At 38.3% G+C, this 21,673-nt stretch overlaps 1 protein-coding gene across 1 annotated transcript in view; it reads right to left on the reverse strand.

Moving 5' to 3' along the window:
• The window catches only part of LOC129250612 (zinc finger protein 2-like), a 186,514-nt gene that overhangs the window by 54,944 nt on the left and 109,897 nt on the right, over positions 1 to 21,673 (reverse strand). The window contains exons 6-9 of the mRNA XM_054890219.1: positions 11,404 to 11,571; positions 10,409 to 11,287; positions 7,694 to 9,901; positions 2,217 to 3,459 (exon numbers count right to left, since the gene is read on the reverse strand). Of these exons, the coding sequence (XP_054746194.1) occupies positions 2,217 to 3,459; positions 7,694 to 9,901; positions 10,409 to 11,287; positions 11,404 to 11,571 (4,498 nt within the window). The remainder of the gene's footprint in view (positions 1 to 2,216; positions 3,460 to 7,693; positions 9,902 to 10,408; positions 11,288 to 11,403; positions 11,572 to 21,673) is intronic.

Consider the following 21,673-nt stretch of genomic DNA (forward strand, 5'->3'; position numbering starts at 1 on the left):
TCTGAAACCTGCTGTGGTCCTATGGATATACACAGCACTTATCAGACCAATCATCACTTACGCTTCTGTGGTCTGGTGGCGACGGAGCATGGTTAAGTCCACAATCCGGGAACTATATAGGCTGCAAAGAAGTGTATGTTTATGCATCACGGGTGCCATGAGTACAACCTCTGGTGATGCCCTAAATGCTATGCTTGATTTGCTCCCCCTGGATCTTAAGATACAACAGGAAGCAATAAAAGCAATGTGTAGACTCCATAAATATGGTTTCTGGCACGAAGATGGAACTTCGGGACACAGAGAAATCTTTAAGTTGATGTCGGAGCAGTATCCACTGTTTTTGGCACCTAAAGATGACCTGATACCCACAGTTTCATTTGGAAGGAAATTTGATGTCACGCAATGGAGCAATCCAGAATGCATGCAGTGAGGTTTGACGGATATTTTCTTTACCGATGGGTCCAAGAATGAAATAGGGTCTGGAGCCGGATGGTACTTAAACGATAGTAATAAGTATCACTATACTATGGGGTGAATGGCAACTGTTTTCCAAACAGAAGTTTTTGCCATCCTGAAAGTAGCCGAATGGATAATCGAGAGAAGATGGAGCGGGAAACAGATTGGAGTCTTCAGTGACAGTCAGGCTGCATTGAAGGCCCTGGAGAACGCGAAGCAAACCTCAAAGATTGTTCAAGAATGTAAGAAGAAGCTCAATTCTGTCGCAAGACAAAACAGGTTTGTACTTATATGGGTTCCGGGGCACTCCAGTGTTCAAGGAAACGAAATCGCCGACGAATTGGCCAACCGTGGGTCAGCGGTGCCCCCACAGGGGCCAGAGCCAATAATCGGAATCAGTTCCGCAGGAATCAAGAATTGGAGCAGCAATTATGTATGCAATCTACATAAAGAGCGATGGTCCGGTCTGGAACGCTGCAGAACTGCAAAGTGTTTTGTGACAAGTCCGAACAGAAAACTGTCAAACTTTCTACTAAAACTTAGAAGGAAAGACATTCGGTTATTGGTCGGCATCATTACAGGACACAACCCATGGGGTCAGCATATGACCACCATTGGAATCATCGAGGACCCGCTATGCCTGTCATGCTTGGAGGAGGCGGATAGCACTGAGTACTTTCTCTGTGAGTGTCCTGCCTTTGCTAGAGCACGGCTACGAGTATTGGGTTCCGATGTCATGAGAATGAGTAATTTTCTTTCTCTAAAACTGGAGGATATTTACAGATTTGCCAAAGAATCTGGAAACTTCTCACAGGACTAACTATCTCTATCTCTGTCTCTATTCTTTTCTATCTCTTTCTCTGATACTTTTCTCCTTCCCTGCTTGACTATCTACCGCCTTTCAAGAACTTTAAATACAATGGGCTCTTTAGCCTGAGTGTTTTAGGAGCCACCAAATCTCCTGGTGCTCCTTGGCTCGACCTTTTCAAATTTCATTTCAATTTCAAAAAAATTGTGTTTTTCTTTGATTTACAATAAAAAAAAACACATGGGTCCGTCGAATATGGGCAATCCAGTATATATGTATATGTACCATATGTGAAGTTGATGGCTCTTAATCAATTTCAATTGATATTAATAAAAAGAGATTTTTTATCATACCAAATTGAGGTCCGACTGAGTTCAAATGTCATGCAGTTGACTCCTTATGGACACTTGACAAAACTTTATATACCGTAAATATAAAAATTAGTTTGTATTTGTTACAATCCCCAGTAACCGGCGATGCAAATGCCTATGATTTACGTAAAGTATGTTCAAAGTAACATTACATTTACTAGAGTTATACACATTTTATAATGCATCCATTAGTAAATAGGTTGGTCGAAAGTTTGTTTCCAAATCTTTTAGAGCATTTGTAGGTGTCTGTCAATAATTTCTCTAGTTAAGCTGTTCTCAGATTTCACCTGCTGGCGCACGCTACTTATGAATATGCATTTTACCTTGAATAGAATACACTAGGGATTTCTCGATTACCCTTGCCAAATCTTCGTAAATAACGTTGATTTATCTATTATTGTATTAATTGTTTTTATATATAGTATATAGATATGAGACGTATATTTTTGAACCGTAAGATTACCTATAGAATGAATGTCAGTATTATTGAAGTTTAGGTAATGTAGCACACGAGTCACGTATGTATGTAAGTATAGGTCCTTAAATCTGTATTGCCTTTTGCATTCGTTTTGTAAACTCACCTGTTATTTGACTACATTTAAAAATTTGCTTGATAATATCTTTTGTATGTGAATTTGATAGGTTCGTAGAGGCTGTCGTAGCTGTTAATGCTGATGATGTGCTGCTACTGTCGCAATTTGCTGTTATTGATTCATTTCTTGTCGAACATTTTTGTATTGTATTGGTATTATCCGTCAAATCTGGATTAATTCTATCGACATTATCTTTGTATTTGTAATTATCATTATTACTGCCTTCAGTCAAAACTGTATCAAGTGGCTCACTTGGCGTAAAATTGGCACTTTTACGACTGTGATCATTGTCGTCACTATAATATGTCTCGTCAAATAGCTTGCAGCTAGCCGAATCGCTAGGCTTATTGAAATGCTGATGATCACTGCCTTGAACTATGCCACTTTCGCTGACACCACTTCGGCTATTAAAAAAAGTTATTTCGGTGATTGATTGTTCTGCTTTCGTGTTCTCCATAAAATTAACATGTTTTGGAGAAACTGAAGTAGTCGGCTGCTGTTTGTCCTTGGGCCGACTGTTATCATTATTGTTCATTGGTGGCTCTCCGCTTTCTTCATTACTCCTCCCATTTTCTTTCCACTCTAATTCATTACAGTTGTTATAACGCTTATTTCCAAGTGCTTGTTTCATGACATTTTGTAATCTCAGCTCTTTATATATTCTTGTAAACGTACAAAGGCGATCACTGATGACAACATCGGCGTCTTGATGCCCTACAAAATTGCTTTCCTGACTATCGTTGACATCGGCAGAGGAACATTTACTTTCATTCACTTCGGCATCGCCTGTTGGGACAATGCCATTGGGAAGCCCATCTTTTTCTGTTTTGCTTTCCACGAAGGCACCGACGTCTGTTCCGAAAGCTGCAATCACCTCCGTATCGATGTTCACTTTGACATTTGCTGTTGTGTGCTCCAAAAGATTTTTCACTTTACAGATATGTTCAACAGAAAAGGCATGTTGCTTCATATTCACTTGCGGGAGTTGGCATAAATTACAGTCACCTAATTCAAATCCAGTATTGGTATTGATGCTAGTACTGACATCCGGGACGAAACTGATATTACACTTACTGCCATAAGACTTGGTGGATTTTATCACATTTTTATGCAATATTCCACCTTCTCTGTTATATTGCGTAGCGTCCTCGTAGTTACTATCGTCGGAAATTGCGGTAAAACGTTGATTGCGAGATTTTTTATCTTTAGCGCGAGAGTTTTGGAACCAAACCTGTTAAATACATAAAAAAAGATAGTATTTATAATAACTATTTTCTCTAAATTTGTTTAACAGTAAAGTTTTTCGACCTTTACTCAGCCGAACGACTTCGTGTCATTCGTGTCTGACAGAAAGGATCTATAACTCTATAGCCTATAGTCATATTGCTCGATAGCTCTGATTTTGTAATAGTGCTTTACAACTCGTGATCTCAGTAGTAGGAGTCTTATAACTCTGCTAAATCGAAAATCGCGAGAACTCTTAACATTTTTATGATCGCTTGGATTACGAGCTATCGCGATTGTAATCTGAATTAAGACAGTTTTTTTTTTTTTTGATTTGGGTGCTTCGAATTTTTTTTAGAGTTATGCCCAAATAATTTTTTTTCCGAATATGCCAGGAATAATGTCGAAATCGGATGAAAATTCGTTTTAAGATATATAACATTAAATAGTCCTTTACTTCATAATTCCGTCCAAAATCGGGGAGGTTTCACTTATCCAATTTGTAGTGTCTTTGTTTTTTGTAGTCCAACAGAACATTTTGAAAACGAGGGAGTGAAAAAAAAGACAAATTTAAAAATTTCTATGTAAATTGGAGGATAAGCTCTAAGATAACTGATTAATTAATGGAATACAGTTTTTTTTTGTAATAGCGGTCACGAAAGGCTTCTTATTTAAACAATCTACCGTTCGGAGACAGCATATAATTGAAGGTCGCTCCATTTGTAGGACAACATCAAAATGAAGACGACAAATGGGAGGATAAGCTCAACTAAACCTTTAAAAAAGGATCTTAGCGCCATAATACATACAGTTAGAGGCTCAAGCTCTTCGAATTCAGAAATTAAAAGAAGGTAGGCCCTTGAATGAATGAATACAATTTGAGGGTAGCACTTCGACCTCATGGCTTTTGTGCCCTCTACTCATCACAGCACCGCATGCAAACCCAGTTCCTTAATAAATTTCAGATAGAGGTGGGTTGAGCTGACGGCATGTGCCTTTCGTCTTCCTTCTCAACCTTCTCTGTGCTATAGCACCACATTCAAGAACTTATTACTTACTTATTGGAATTTTCGAGAATTGATCTAAACCTAAGGAAATTGTCGAAACTTCGTTTAATTGTACCTCTCAGCGAGAACTTCGCTTGACATGGCCCTATAATTTAGTGCTAGCTAAAATCTCTTAGGTCTTCACTTCTAACCTTGTTGGTGTGCTGTCCCATAGCAAGGACGGGGTTGTCCTATTAGTAGCGGGGCCTCAGGCCCCTAACCAGTGCATCCGCTACTTCGTTCCAAACTATACCCCTAAGTCCTGTGACGCATATGAGCCGGATGCGATTGTGCGTTTCTAAGAAATTCAATTTCCCCATGCAATCAAGGACCAGTGAGGACTTAACCTCACAGGATGACAATGCTGCCTGACTGTCGTTCAGAATCGCAATTCGCTCATTCCGGAGGCATACAATTTCGCTTGGAAGAAGCTTTGAAATGTACCTATACCAGTGCAGCGTAAAATCGTGGAGTTTCCTTTAAAGTGCATGTGTACTCCAATTTACTATATCATCTAATTAGTTCAATTCTGAACTTCTTCTCAAATTTAATGACAACCCTGGGTAGATGTGTAAGTGGGAGCTGCATCACTTTTGCTTTACGAAAACCTTTTCTAGTCATTTTCAACAGGGTACGCTTGACTGATTGCTGAATAACTATGTGAAGAGATGTCAACATCGCCCCCGTGAGTCATCCGCATACTAAGCGCTGAAGTTAAGTCAGTGCTGCCTGCTCAATCGAAATAATGGCCCTCAATACGCACACGACTGCTCCAGATGATATCATTGGCCTAATTATCATGATGTGCCTCCATCTCAGGATTATTGGATTTCCCTGCTAAACGTTTGCAGATTCTGAGAGTCTTTCTTACTTTGAGCAAGGTTACGGAAAATGCATGCTTCCAGTTAGTTAAGCCAAGATACTTAACTTCGCCGACCACTCCGATAACAACTCCATCCATGCTGATTTCCCACATTCCTGGAATGACTATTTTCCTGGTGAAAGGAATGATGTCTGTTTTGGACCGATCCACCCAGCGCATCATCTCTTCGTTAGGCTTAAAGCCCTTTGCATTATGTCGGAAATAATATTCTCGAACTTGCTATAACTACAATGTCATCCGCGTATATACACATTATTAGCCTCCCCCAGGCGGACACACTTTACTTGTTTACACTTACTTACACATTTTGGCGTTGCGGTTTCAGCTAGACTTGTCTGTAGCAATCCATTTGCATATAGGTCTCTGCACGTTCCTCTCTTACTAAATCAATAAGCATGTTTTCTAATTTCACTTTATGAATGATCAAGAATACGAATCAAAAAATATTGAAGAGCGTATTTAAACTTTAATAACAGATTGTATGTATATATATATATATATATGTTATACATGTATATACATATATATGTGTTATACCCACATACACTACCTTGGAAAATTAAATTAATTATTAGCAAAGTGGAATAAAATTTATGCAATTATTTTCTGAATCGATATTTCACTTTACTGATTTTAAGTATACAATTTCAATGTCAATATACCGTATAGATATCAAGATTAAATAGTTCTTCAACTGAGATATTCCAATATGTACGTATTTATATGTTTAGTATCTAATTTGTAGTGTGTCCCATTTTCATATTACATTATTTCACTTATTACCTATCATTAAACAAATATAACCATTCTATTTTATTCAAGTTCTAGATTCACCAAATTATCAAAGAATAAGCAATTTTCATATTTAAATTTTCAAGCGCGCTACGCCAATTTTCATACTAGATTTAGGTATATTTGAGCAACGGAGTATTGGGACGAAATTTTTTTTAAGAATTTGTCAGGAGAAATATATTTTATAGATTTAATATTTCCTTTGGCTTAATGAGATGTGTCATGGATATAAACCCATATTATTCTTAACTCTTGGATCAAAATGTTTACCTTAAGAAATCGCATCCAGGCGATAAACTATTTTCTAAATTCAGCAAAGAGTTGAGACAGCAAGTTAACGTAGCAAACGTTCAGGTTTATGATCACTTCATCAACGGCAACATATTACATTACTAAAACAAAAAAGGAAAATAAAATCAAGTAAATGAAATAGAGCACTAACTCAAAATGTGACAATAACTGGAAAATAAATGGAACATTTTAACGCTAAAAAACTTAAGAGGTAAGTGTTTATTATAGTAATGTAAATTATAATCAAGAAATATTGCGACTCTTTTGTTTATGCTAATACTTATAGTAACCTATTATATATAATATATATATATATAATTGGCGCGTACACCCTTTTTGGGTATTTGGCCGAGCTCCTCCTCCTATTTTTGGTGTGCGTCTTGATGTTGTTCCACAAATGGAGGGACCCTCAGATTCAAGCCGACTCCGAACGGCAGATATTTTTATGAGGAGCTTTTTCATGGCAGAACCTATTACTGCAGCTATAATTATGGCGAAATAATTTAAAATAAAATCCGCGTTGTCTCTAAGAGTGTTTAAATAAAATCAAACCTGATACACAATATTAAACAAGAAAGAGTCTAAGTAAGGCCCTGGCTGATGACACTCTCTTAGTTCTTAAATATTATATAATAAATATATTATATTAATATACCCAATAGTAATGAATATAATAAAAAAATACTTTTTTATTCGACTCCTGGACGAAGTCCATCCGCGTTATTTCATTAGGAGGCATATAATTTATTTCCCCCTCAAGCTTGTCTAGAGGACAATGCAACTCAATTGATGGATCAAGTGGAGTATAAAATAAAAAAGTCCGTTTTCAATAGCAAGAAGGCCTAAGGCAGATAAGCGTACAATAAATTTGGACCGAAGCCAAAGACAGACCTTCAAAGGTACTAGAATCACCCCAGGACAAACTTTTAAAATAGGAGACTCAAGGGAGTGAATGTGTGACACCACAGGATGCCGAATTTAAATGTTCAGATCGCGTGAATATTAAATCGATTGCGAAGAAACGAGGTGCCCTTGAGACTAGTCCTTTGGACAGCAGTCCTGCTAAAAAAATGCAAAGCAAAGTATAAGATCTGCCTGAACCCATGATCAAGTATTTAAAATAATAATACTTATTTAAATGGAAACCTAGCGTTTGCGCACAAATAATATAATAAGACATATCCCGAAGGTCATGTCATGATTTTCTTGGAATGTTATGCTTTACTTACTTGTACTACGCGTTTTTTCAGGTTTACTTTTTTTGCGATTTCCTCAAGCATTTTTCGACTCGGATTTGATTCATTTTGGTAGCATTCATATAAAAAATTTAGTTGCTCTGGCAGTATTGTAGTTCGTAGTCGCTTGCTTTGTTGTTTTTCGGCAATACCAGCTCCTGGCTTTGCTGATGATGGTCCAACAACTGATGAATTATTGTTTGAATTTGGCGACGATGATGGTGTTTCAGAAAATAGCATTTTATCCATCGCTGTCGCACCGCTACTGCCGTCAGTATCCGTTTGTACCAGGTTGTCACTGTTATGTTGAGTCGTTTGTGTAGGTGTTTCAATTGTGTTAGCATCAAGAAAATCCTTTAAATTGTGTATATATGTCTCGACGTTGCTGGTTGCTGATAGAGTTGTTGTAGCTTTTTTTGTTAGTGGCACTGTCGACTGAGTTGCCAAAGATGATGCTTTACGCTTTGTATGATTAGACTTTTGATTTTTCCCAAATTTTCCACTGTCTTTACTCACATCCTTACGCTTATGGTCCTCATCCACATAAGTGAATTTAACTTGCTGCTGCGATAGTAGATTCGCTTCAGGATTGATCCCGCCTGAAATCTCCATTGTGCTTGTAGCCTCGTGAAAATTGCCTCTCCTTCCTTTAATGGTATTTTTTGTCGATTTCCGTTTCTTATAGCTCAAATTACTTTCGATTTTCCTATTATTGTCGTCATTATGATCAGTAGCACAACTATCAGCGTCGTCAACTTCCTTACCATTACTATTTCTGTCGTTATCGTCATTGTTATCTTCGCCATCTGAAAGCCCTATATTGCTACTCAGTACCTCTAGGGAGTTTTTTGTTAAGTTGGAATCTAACATAACAAAGCCACCCTTAGATGTATTTGTTTCTCGACTATTTGAAGATAGGTTATTTATATGTTGGTACTGTGCTGTTAATGAATGCGACGCAGACGTGTGGTCATTTATTCGTGGGTTCGAGGCATCTAACTGAAAAAACTTTTTTGATTCATTCAGTTGATAATATTGCAATAGGAAATCTATATGGGGTTTGTTCTCTGATTCAAAAGCACCTGAAATAGATTGCATTGCCCCCATTTGTTGTTTACGTTCATTTTTTTGATAGTACTGGTATAAAAAATCATAATTGCTTCGCTTCCGCAACTCGCATTGGTGATAAAAATTTGCGAGAAACTCCATCTCTAACTCTGGCTCGTGTGCTTGCTGCTGTTGCGATTGAAATTGTTGCTTTAGTTCTTTACTACTTTCGTTCTGCATGAAATACTGGTACAAAAAATCATATTTCCTTGGGGTTGAAAAAGGTAATGACATTGGATTAGTATCGATATCACCAGTGCCGCCAATCGATGACACATCATCCGTTATAGAAGATGTTTCGGAACATTTACGCTTTTTCGCCGACGGTTGGCCCTGTTGCTGTAGCAATTGTTGTTGCTGCTGTTGGTGGGTAGCATTTGCTGCTGCTACCTGTTGTAAACTCTGCAATATACTGCCAAATGTGCCATATGTGTCTGGCATACTCGAAAGCTGGGATGTAAACAAACCGGGGTTCATTAAATGAAGCAACTGATGTTCCCGAAAATGTTCATAGAACCCGAAATGTATCTTACATTTTTCGCATTCAAATTTCGACTTGTGAGCTTGACCCTGCGGTGACAACTCAGTGCTATCGTTCCGCTCTCGTTGGGATTGCGGCGGTGTGGGAGTAGTGGATGGACTAAAATCGGTAATGGACATTGACGATTTTCCAAATAAATGCTGCGGTGATGTGTTGTGCAACACATTTAATCCAGTAGATATCACGCAGGGTGAAATACTGGAATCAGTAGCACTATTTGTTAAATTATGGCTCGTTGTAACGGCAGATCCGTGTTGTTGATGATGTAATTGAGCAACCGCATTGCCACTATTTATGTCAATGGAAGAATTTGAGTCTTCAGAACTGAGATTTTGTGCGATTTGTGCAGCGGCTATTTGCGCCTTGGCCGATTTTTTATTGTTTTCTTCTTTGAAGCAGTGATTCTTTTGGTGACGTATCAGTTCATAGTATCGCTGGAATGCCAAGTTACACTTCTTGCAAGCGTAGTTTATATTGTGTTTTTTCTCCTCTGTTTCGTAAAGGGAATTGTTTGGCTGGTTCTCATAAATCTTTCGCTGTTTTTGGCGGGCATTCTAAATAATACGAATTTAATTAGGTTATGGATTACATAGGTGTAGAGTAAGTAAGTAGAGTGTTTCGCGTAATATTTGTACGTGATAGAGGTAATACGTTCATATATTAAATTACTTTCTTGGGTCTATGTACTCATACTTATACCCATTTGTCGATTTTTTTTCGAATTTTTAGGCTTAAACTTTGATCAGCTTGAAAACTCTGTGTTTGACTTTATAAAATATTCATCACATATATACTACATTTATGATGTGATGGAACTAAACAATGTACATACAATGTTAACTGCTGGCAAGTTATTTAATTGAGCTTATTGCTTCCTACAAATGGGCAAACTTAGCTTGAAAGTGGATTCCGTTATAGCGTAAGTTGTTTAAATGCAAGATGTAGCTGGGCAAAACAGAATTGATATCGTTTTTTGGGGTAATGCCTCGGATAAGCCATAAACTCATCAACTATTTATCCTATTTCTTTATGCTACGATGAAAATCAAAATAATGTCTTACCTGAAACCAGACAACAATAACACGAGGGGAAAGCAACAAAAGCTTGCTTAAATACTCCAAATCACTATCCTTTGGATAAGAGTTATTCTCAAAGAATTCCTGTAGTACCTTGATTTGATAGTCCGTGAAGCGTGTACGATTTGCTCGCTTCCCGCTGGATGTAGACGACGCATTCGATGAATTCGAGTTCGTATCAAACTGTGAAGATGGAGAGTTTTTTTCGAATGACTTGCTAGTTTGGAAATTTTTTGGTGGACCCATATTATTTTCGTGTATGGTTGCAACATTTATGCTAGTAAGGTTTTGGCTAAGAGGCAAATTGTCAAGTTGTTGATTTAACAACTCATTGATGCTCGCAAAGTGTGTCGAGACGATCGAAGACGTGTTCGGTGATTGAGGTCTTGAAAGTATATCCGAACTACCGCTTTCCGATTTCGTTTCGTAGCTGTATAAATTGATATGCTGCTGTGTACCTTGGTTCGATTGTGATTGTACATGTTGCTGCTGTAACATGGATGCAACTGCTGTACCTATCATTGTATGATCTTGCATTTCAATAACTTGCTGCTGTTGGGGGTCAACTGCTGCCACGGCTGATATACGTTGTTGTCGCTGATGAAGAAGCACTGCCGACGCTGGACTTAACAAGTGTTTATCATTGCTATCTTTATGCTGCTGCTGTTGCTGGGAGTGTGGAGCGTCAATTGTGCAATGGTCCTCAACCCTCTCATTCATCGGTTCATTTTTAATATCGATTGATATCGGAGAATCGCCACATGTGCTTGGAATAGTAGCGGCATTAGATTCATTTTCGGTATCTTGACCTTTTGTTTCGGATATTTTATGCTGCTGCTGTTCCTGCTGTTTCGTAAGGTTGAACTATATAAAGAGATGCCAAGTGAAAAATATTTAATTTTCATTGGTGTAGAGTGTGAACAAATGAGTATGATTTTAACAGTATTAAATATGCATGTACTGCTAATTGTAATACTTGCCGAAGCCAGATTCAGCTCTTCATTTAACGGCGTTACTTTAGCTTGTCCAGTACGCTCATATTCTTCTAAATTTAATGTAGTAGATGGTGGATTGTTGAAGTTGTAGGGAGAGTCTTTGTTTCGTTGACGTTCCTTAAACAGCGTATTCCGAAACCAATGCTTAACGACCTTTTGCGCAGAATAAAAATAGTTCCATTTATATGTGACCGCATTAAAAAAAAAAATCAAGTCAAACATTGTTATTTTAATTATATATTTTCTTCACATACAAATGTGTATAATTTCGAACTGTTACAAATATAGATTTAAGTTTATTTCGACGCGCCGATTTGAGACTCAAACTTTCATATTCCTGGGTTGGCAAAAATCCTCTTAACAAACCCTCCAAGTGGGTGCTAGCCGGGCAATTGACATCACCCTTTCCTTGACAGACCGAATCCATGATCATAGCGCGACCTGCCAAGAGATGGGGCGTGTCTAGCAAAGACGAAAGAAAGCTCACATATGGTATGATCATGCAAATACATTCATGAGTCGTATATACACGTTCATTCTATATGAGTCCTTCCTCAAGTCATAGCTTTGGGGTGCCTGGCAGAAGGCATAAAATATAACGGTTGGTTTGCCATAAGTAAAACCATGCTAGGATCCAATAAGGGTGAAGGCCGGGCTAGGATATCAGCTCAAACGTCGGTGAATTTATAAGCCGCGTACCCAGTGACTGCACTTCTTCTGGGATTGGAGCAGGTGCCAGCATTTGTAATACTACTGCCACTATAAAGAGTTGTCAGAGTCCCTGTAGACTCGGGTCGCAACTCCTACAACAACGCCAGCATGCTGCAACGTAAGGATGCCATAGTCCCAGCAGATTTTGATCACGAAAGCGTTGCGATCATCTCACCGCCGATGAGGAGTCTCTTCTGTGTTCTCCTGGCGAAGCTGCCAAAGCCAGCTCCTCCATAATGGAGAAGAGGCTTAGAGCTAAGCCGAGCAAGGAGGGACTTAGAGCGAAAGCTCAATACAAGGCGGCGTTCAAGCTCGTGCACTCGTCTGGAATACCGGACCGACCATTTGAAGATGGAGAATGATAGGTTCATCTGGGCAAAAAACAAAGGTGAGGAAGGTCGTGCATACTTTAACGATAAAAAATGATGCGAGGCCTCGGATACGAAGTTTGCAAACCGTATCGAGGAATTGATAGCAAGCAAAATACAGCGATGAACGGAATGCGAAGGTCCTTCTGGTAAGAGACTGAAACAAGATGATGCTACCAACAAGATAAAACCAATTACGAAAACTAGCAATACCAAAGACCCGGAAGCGTCCACGTCTAAAGCAGCTATTTCAGAGATGGTGGCTAACCGGCACTTGATCGTGCACTTGTCGACCACAGCAATTCTCTAGGGTAGATATCGCAAGACAATTGGAAGGTAGTAGAGATGAAACTAATAGACGCCATGATCGCAAAAATGGATGCTGGACCAGATTCTCCAACGAAATTATTCGACGGCGCTGGCTGGTTCAGTGAAGTTAAAATCCTAAAATGTATGGATGAGCCGACCCTGAAGTGGTTAAGGGAGATTTTTAAAACGCTCCAAGGCCTGTGAGACGGTGTATTGTTGGAAGTATTATAGTAGACCGTAGCAGTATTCCGGCTCTGCCCAAAACGAAGGTCCTTATCCCTCGATTGGTTAAGCCAGAAGATGCGTTACGCCTACTACAGCGACAAAAGCCTTGTGTACCAACGGGTGATTGGAGGGCGTGGAAAGCCATAAAGCCTCCAAATCATGATATTCTCTACCCACGCTTCGGGGTGTGGAGAGCGTGCTCCTCGCCTCAAAAGGCGGGATCCGAAAGACAAGAACCACAACACGCTAGTGGCAGAGGATATTGAGAAGGACCTCTGATTGGAGCAAATCCATATGTTGCGGGTGCAACGGCTATGGAAACTAACCCCGCGGTAGAACCCAAGGCAAATGCTGAAGATTGTACATAGTCTTTCTTGCAGCCAACTGGCCTCAGCCGAGCTTATCCTTACTTTAGAGGATCGCGACTACGACGTGTCCCTTGTACAGAAGCCATGGTTAGCCTCAGACGGCATGGTATCCGGGCTAAGGCCACTCAACACTTACATACCGAACCTAGTGGCTAGGGTAAAAACTGTTATACTGGTAAAAAAGGTGTTAATTCTTATATTCTCAATTCACACTTCTCAGAAGATCTAAATGTTGTAGGGCTGAAAACAAAGAACCTACTCATGACGTCTTGTTACATGCCACACAAAGAAGAAACACCATCTAGAGAGCGTCAAAGGCTGGTGGAAATAGCCAGCAAAATGAAGCATGACCTTGTTATTGGTGCTGACTCCAATATGCATAATTCGGTATGGTGTAGTACCGACATAAACGACAGAGGTGAGTCACTTCTTAATTATATAATTCAAAGTCTTGCAAATCGAAGAGAGGAACCGATTTTCGTTGGCGCTAGCTCGGAAAAGGTTCTGGATATAACTCTTCTTACTGATGATAAAACTATAATATGACTAGGGACTAGAAGGTTCTGGAAGAAATTCTCAGATCATAATTACAGCAGCTTCAATATTGATTTCCATTTCACAAAAATCAGTTAAGTCCTGAGGAGTCCCAGAAACACTAGCTGGGATCTTTATGGAAAGACAAAGACAAGTGACAAAGGATATGCGAAATAATACACCGATAAATTCGCATGAAGACGTCGAAGTTTTACTCATCTTGTTCCCCAAAAACACAATCCTCAGACTCCTTGGTGGATAAGGAATTGGGCGCTTGAAGGCAGTATGTTCGCGAAACCCTCAAGCTAGCGAGGTTGGCAGAATGTGAGGTTATTTGGGAAGAACATAGAGATGCACTTCAGCTTTTTAAAAAAGAAATCCGTGTTACCAAAAGGAACTCCTGGAAGGACTTCTGCACAGGTATAAAAAAAGAACAGTTTAAGTGGCAAGGCTTAGAAAGCGATTGTCAAATTATTATTCTAACCTTTTCAGAAGGAACATGGTACATAAACCAAAAACAGCGTAGAGTCTTTAGATGACATCATTAGCACCCACTTTCCATGCTGAGTTGACGTAAGCAATACCGATCCAGCCAGGGAGACAGGGGGGTTCACTAAAACAGACGCAATTACCCACGAAAGACTGGATTGGACAGTCAATCTATTTGAATCTTTCAAATCGCCTGGTCTTTCCAGCCGTGATACAAAAAGCTTCACGTGTAGTATAATGGTTGAAGAATATATATATATAATATATATTAACGAGGGATGTTTGAGGCTAAACTATGTACCGACAAATTGGAGTATTATGAGGGTCGTCTTTGTACACAAAGCAGGAAAAAGTGGCCATCTGTACTCGATAGATTACATGCCGATTAGTCGTACGTCATTCATTATCAAAGTGTTTGAAAAACTTTTAGCAAACCAGGTCTTGAAGGGCTGTGAAAATCACAACACGTGTACATTAAGGATCAACGCAGACTGCACTACATACTCTGGTCTTTAATGTCGAAAAAGCTTTGGAATACAAGGAATATGCTTTAGGATTATTACTGGGGCATTCAACAATGTATTAAGTCGATTGGGTTGGGCATAATGCACTAAATAATAAGTGCAATAAGCGGATTTAGTGATTTGAAGATTTAGTGATAATGAAACCCTTATTTTAACTACCACTAAAAAATTAGTGGTAGTGCAAATGCCCAACCCTGGTATCAACTAACGCTATTTTAGAAAGCATTAATGGTGTAGAAATGCATCCTGCCATATATTACTGGATTGCAAGTCTCCTAAACTGCGCAGGGGTTGTGGTACTATTTTAACGAGGGAAGCACGTAGAGGGACACTTCTCAGGTTGCTAGTCGTATACCAAATACTCACTCGATTTGAAGGTAGAGCTCCAAGACTGATCGCATATGCAGATGACGTTGCTATAGTTATTACAGGAAATACCTAGGAGTAATAGTGGGCAATAAATTGACGTGGAAATCTATTTTTGAGGAGGGGGTGAAAAAGGCTACGATTGCTTTATACGCATGTAAAAGGATGCTTGGAAGCACATGGGGGCTCTCATCCGCTCCTATGAACTGGTGCTACACTGCAATTGTTAGATGTATATTTCTATATGGCATATTGGTATGGTGGAAGGCGGTAACGAAGAAAACATATCTCAGGTCATTGGCAAAAGTTCAACGACTCTCCGCGCTTTACATTACGGGACTTAACTACAGGAGCGCTTAGCACCAGTCCTATTTAAGCACTTAATGTACTAGGTCTCCTATTACCATTAAACTTACATATAAAAACAATCGCTACTTGCAGCGCGGTAAGACTCAGAGATATACATAGGAAGCTGAACAACAAGATTGTACGGTCACAGCAAGATCCTCCTACAGGGACCCTCACTGCTCAAAAACAAATCAGACTACACAGTCTCCAACCTTAACTTCAAGAAAGACTTTACGGTACGTTTTCCACTGAGAGCCGAATGGAGGAAAGGGAAGGTGATTGGAAGATACGATATTGAAGTCTACCCTGACTGTTTCAAGATGAACTGTGGTGTGAGAGCTGGCTTCCCTTCGGAGCCACTCAACCTATCTCAGTCAATTCGACTTCCTGACTCTACCAGCGTGTTCCAGGCAGAACTTTTAGCGATCAGAGAAGCATGCAAATCATTAAAACTCTACAAGGAAGTTGGTGCAAGAGTAGCTATTTTTTCAGAGAGTCAAGCAGCTATCAAGGACTATTTCAGTGGAAATACTCAACCACTTTAACAACAAGTACAACATGATGACAAGTATACTAAATCGGTTATATCATTCGATAGAAGGAACTGCAGAACTTTAGTTAGTACACTAACAGGGCATTGCCTAGTTGCAGCAGCTACTGTCTGGCTCTCCCAAAAACTAGACTATGCTACCTGGGTGCTCTCAGCTTTGACAGGCTAGAATTTATCCCTGAACTGGAGCTTGAGCGACTCCTAAAATTCGAGAACAGTACGCGCATCTTGAGTGACACATACTTTCGCTAAAATGGGACTCTGATGTGGTATCGCTTTGGGCCAAAATGGCCTCTGCGGGGCTTCGGCCAGCCCTTATAACCTAACCTAACCTTCATATTCCTGGCATTTTTCACGCCTAATACGTATTAGATGCTCTAATATTATACAGTAATTGCAGTAATTACAACTAAATTTTCTGAATTCATTCGAAATTTGAGTCTTATCTTGCTAAACTAAATATGCTGCTGATTCTTGTTTTTGTGGTCTGAATATCGATAATCAAAAGCATAATAACGTCAACGTTAATATAAATATTACTGATTCTGATATAAAATCTGCTATGGTCAAAAATAAAATTGTGCGAGCAACTTCAGCTGCCTTGTTACAAGTCGGCAGTCGATTTCTGCCCGCTCGTTTCTCACGTATTCACAAACTCGTCCATGGCAATGAAGCAACATGAGCGAGGACTGCGTTAATTTTTTCCTTAACATTTAATTTTCATTTTTTTCACAAAAAAACCGCCGTAACATCTCCTGTTACGTCAGCCAATCAGCTGATTCTTTCAAATTTGCAGAGAGTCGGTTAACGATCTGATCTTAGCCAACGCTCTGAAATATTTTCACCATTGCCGATATGATATAGTTTTGCAAATGGTGAGCTTGCACAAATGTCAAAAAATATGCTTCGCATAATTGTATGCTGGGTGCTGCAAAGAAAGCAATTTTGGAATTATTAAATGTATGATCACTGTGAGAAGAACCGTAACGTACGATCAAATTGTTCAAATTGCACCCGCAAACCCAAGGCAGCTGTGTGTAAAACCCAATAACAAATCTCAACATCATGAAGTCTATTTATATAAAAAAAATTTATGTTATGCGACGTTTGAGAGAGAATGTGCGTAGGAAATGTTCGCCATGATAACGCACCATCTCACAAGGCTCATATTGTGAGCACTTTTTTGACCAAAAACTCGACAAATATAATCGAAAAACCACCGTATTCACCGGATTTAGCCCACTGTGACTTTTCGCTTCTCCCACAACTTAAATTGCCTCACCGCTGAAGGAGCTGAAGAAGATCTCTTCAATCGCGTTTTAAATGTGCTTTGATGACTGAACTAATCGTTGGTGTATTACTTCGAATGGAGCCTATATTGAAGGTGATAAAATAAATTTTCATTATTAAACAATTATTTTGCGTTTTATTAAATAATTCCTGGTACTTTTATTGCAAAATGTATGTTCGGCTTCGTACCAATTGATGTAACACAAGCTTGAAGTGGAATTTCAAGAGCGAGTTCGCCGTGATGTAATTTTAGACAAGCTACGAAAAAGTGTTAACATGACCAACTTTTGTAAACAAATATAAAAAGTTTACAACATTGGAGTTAATTAAAAAGAGAATATAAAGAAAAGAGTTATTTGTAAACAAAACTCTAAAACTACTTCAACGCATCAACTGTCAGAACAAATAAACTGACATAAAAACCGAATAGCGGTGGCGCGATATATGATGCAACCATCTGTATTATCTTAACCATCGTTCTTTTTAATATGTTTCTCGTCATTCAATGTTATTATGTGCAAGTGTAGAAGTGTTTGAAACGAAATTATTGAATTATTTTATTGCCTGGTATGATCTATAAGTTTATACTTATATAAATACATGGCTGTAAAATATTTTATTTCAAATATTTAATGCATTATATATTTACTAATTCTCAACTTCAGTATGTACTCTTCACCTATCCCTACAGCGCTACATTTAGGACTAGCCACTTTCTCTTTCTCCACTTTAATAAAGTTAATAATTGTTTCTTTAATGTGGACTTAATCTTAGAAAACAGCAAAAATAAATGATTTTGCAATGAATCAAGTTGATTAAAATTTAATTTAATTATTTGCTCAAACCATTTTGCGAGAGCACAGAGGACTTTTACCTGAATCAGGTTTTGAATGGACATGAATGCTTCAAAGCATATGTAAGTTAGTGGAACGTGTTAACTTTAGTGGAACGTGTTAACTTCCCCAACTTATTAATTCATTCAGAGAATAGTAAGAGCGAATGAGAACGAAGCTGCAACTACAACTACAATATATGAATGATCTTCATTGATTGCAAAGGACAAATTGCGGGAATGGAAAAACTTTTGCACACGGCACGCTAAGCGACAGATAAGTAGTAAGAGCGAATGAGAACGAAGCTGCAACTACAACTACAACTATATGAATGATCTTCATTGATTGCAAAGGACAAATTGCGGGAATGGAAAAGGTTTTGCACACGGCACGCTAAAGCGGTAGATAAATTCCTGGAAAACGTTATTTGATGGAATTAGCAAAAACATATTGTATTTTCGATTAACGGTTAGCAAAATTGGATAGGCTTAGCTTAAGTAAAATATTGTAAAAGAAGTACAGAAGAAGATCGGCTTTGAAAGTGATCGGTTCATAAAAATAAAATTTGAAAATAAATTGAATTGTTTAATTGGCGCCCAACGTGGGGCCTGTCGCAAAAAAATTTTCAACCGTAAGAGGACTACATAAAAGTACAGTTCCAAATCGAGAAACAGCCGGCAGGATAAGAACCTCACTATAAAAATTAAACGGACCAGAACTTTGCAGGAGATCAACTCGAGGAATTATCAAAAAGAATTTTTGTAAGTAAATATTCAAGATTATTTCTTGTTGTGATTTTTTGTGATGTGATTTGGATTTCAATTTGAAAATAAATTTTTGATATTAAATATAAATTTGAACTACAAAGTGATTTTAACAATAAATTTTGGAAGAAACAAATAACTAGATACGCTTTTGGAATACTAATACTTTTGTAATTTTCGAAAAACTTTTGTTTAAGTTGTAATTTGAATACTAAAAAAATACCTAAGTAACATTTTTGGATATATTATTTTTCGTTTTCGTTTATGTGCTCAGAATCTTGTAAAATCGCGTAACTTTTCTAAAAATTTTTTTTTTCATTGACCCACATATTTCGTTTAAAGCGATAAGGTTTTGGTGCTTTAAAAAGAATTAATAGTAAGCATAAAGGAAGTAAGCTAAAATGAGTGTTACACGTGAACAAGTGTTAGAAATAGTAAGGAATTGTTATGAGGAGGCTAGGAACGGATTTTCAGAGGAAATTAATCGCCTCTCCGAAGCTCTCAATCGTTTAGCTCCACCCAGCATAGAAACTTATTTGCCGGTCGCCATTGATCCTAGTGTTAGTTCAGATAATACGAGCTTAGATTTAATAAAGTCTCTTCCGGAATTCAAGGGTGATACTTCTGCATACCCTGCTTGGCGATCTGCGGCTCATTTCGCTATGAATTACTATAAGCCAAATTCTGAAAAATATTATGTAGCTATGGGAATATTCAGAAACAAAATAACAGAATCTGCTAACACATCTCTTTCATCTTTCAACACAGTGCTTAATTTTAAAGCTATAATCGCAAGATTAGATCAAACATATGCCGACAAAAGACCGCTTTACGTGTTGGAAAATGAAATGAGTATTTTGAGACAGGGTAATTTACAAATAACGGAGTATTTCGATAAAGTTGACAAGCAATTGACGCTTATTATTAATAAGCAAATCATGTCACATAGCGGAAATTCCCAGGTTATCAATGCACTTAACGAAAGGGCAAGAGAAAATGCACTTCGTGTATTTATTTCGGGTCTTCGTAGGCCATTATGTGACATACTTTTTTCCACTAGGCCAAAGGATCTCCCCACTGCCCTTGCAGTTGCCCAAGAGCTTGAAACCAGCCATAAGAGGTACGACTTTGCCAGCACATTTGCTGCGGGAACGTCGGTAAAGCCGAATATCTCAGTTACTCTTCAATATCGGCAGCCATTTCATTCTAATCAGCAAAATTTTCGCGCTTATTCTAATAATAAGCCAACGTCAATGGAAGTTGATCGTAGTTTACCTTCTTCTCGACAACAAGCTAATCTGCCAACCAATAACGTTTTCCAAAAACAATTTAACTCAAACAATTTCACAAATGTTTCACGCCCCCAACACAATTCAAACTCTTTTCAGCCTGTGGCTTTTAAACGTAATCGCGAGCAAACATATTCCAATCGATCACCTTTTCCCAAAGTGCAAAAAGTCAACTATATGTCACATGAAATAGGAAGCAATCTCAACAAGGGAGAGTTCGAAGAATACATCCCTAATTCTGATCAGGATGAATATGGTTGCGATTATCCTGAAACAGATGGGAATGATTATGAAAGTCTGGGAGATATTGATGGTAATTTTACAGATGAAATTAACCTTTTAAACTAAATTCGCTCCTGCCATTTGTTAAGAAGAAAGCAACAAACGGACAGGAGCTACGCATTTTAATAGATACCGGTACCTCCAAAAATTATATCAAAAACTTTGAATTTCTGAAAGGCGTAAAAAATATGGATAAGCCATTTAACCTAAAATCTATTAATGGGGTTAACGTTATTAATAAAAAGTGTCTAGTAAATATTTTAGATAATACGACAACTTTTTATTTGCTCGAGAATTTAAAAACATTCGATGGTATCGTTGGATATGACTTTTTAAAAAAATCAACGCAAGCATTGACATAGAAAAAGGGTATTTGTTGTACCACAACGGGCAGACAAGACTTGAGCATCTTCCTTGTAGTCAAGTGAATTTGATAACAATAGAAGACTCTGTTCCAGTTAGTATTGAAAACGAGTTCAATGATATGATTAATATCAACATTAATGCGTTTGCCGAGGTAAATAGGGCATTGCCCTATAACACCAAAGTACAGGGCAGAATTCGTATGACCACAAATGAGCCAATTTATACCAAAAGTTATCCCTACCCTGTTTCCGCTGCAGAATTCATAAATTCTGAAATATCGACTCTCCTAAAAGATGGAATAATCCGCAAATCGTTTTCCGCTTACAACTCTCCCGTTCATGTAGTTTCCAAAAAAGGACTAGATAAAAATGGTAGAGGAAAATTACGAATGGTGATAGACTTTAGAAAAATAAATGAATACACAATTTCGGATAGGTATCCTATCCCAGACACATCAGTAATTTTGGCGAACTTAGGAAAGTCGAAATATTACACTACTCTTGACCTTAAATCTGGATTTCACCAGATTCTTTTGTGTGAAGAGGATCGACCAAAAACAGCTTTCAGTGTCAACAATGGAAAGTATGAGTTCTGCCGCCTCCCGTTTGGCCTAAAAAATGGCCCTAGCATTTTTCAACG

Source organism: Anastrepha obliqua, chromosome 6, assembly GCF_027943255.1.
Source record: "Anastrepha obliqua isolate idAnaObli1 chromosome 6, idAnaObli1_1.0, whole genome shotgun sequence".
In the NCBI taxonomy this organism is placed as follows: Eukaryota; Metazoa; Arthropoda; class Insecta; order Diptera; family Tephritidae; genus Anastrepha; species Anastrepha obliqua.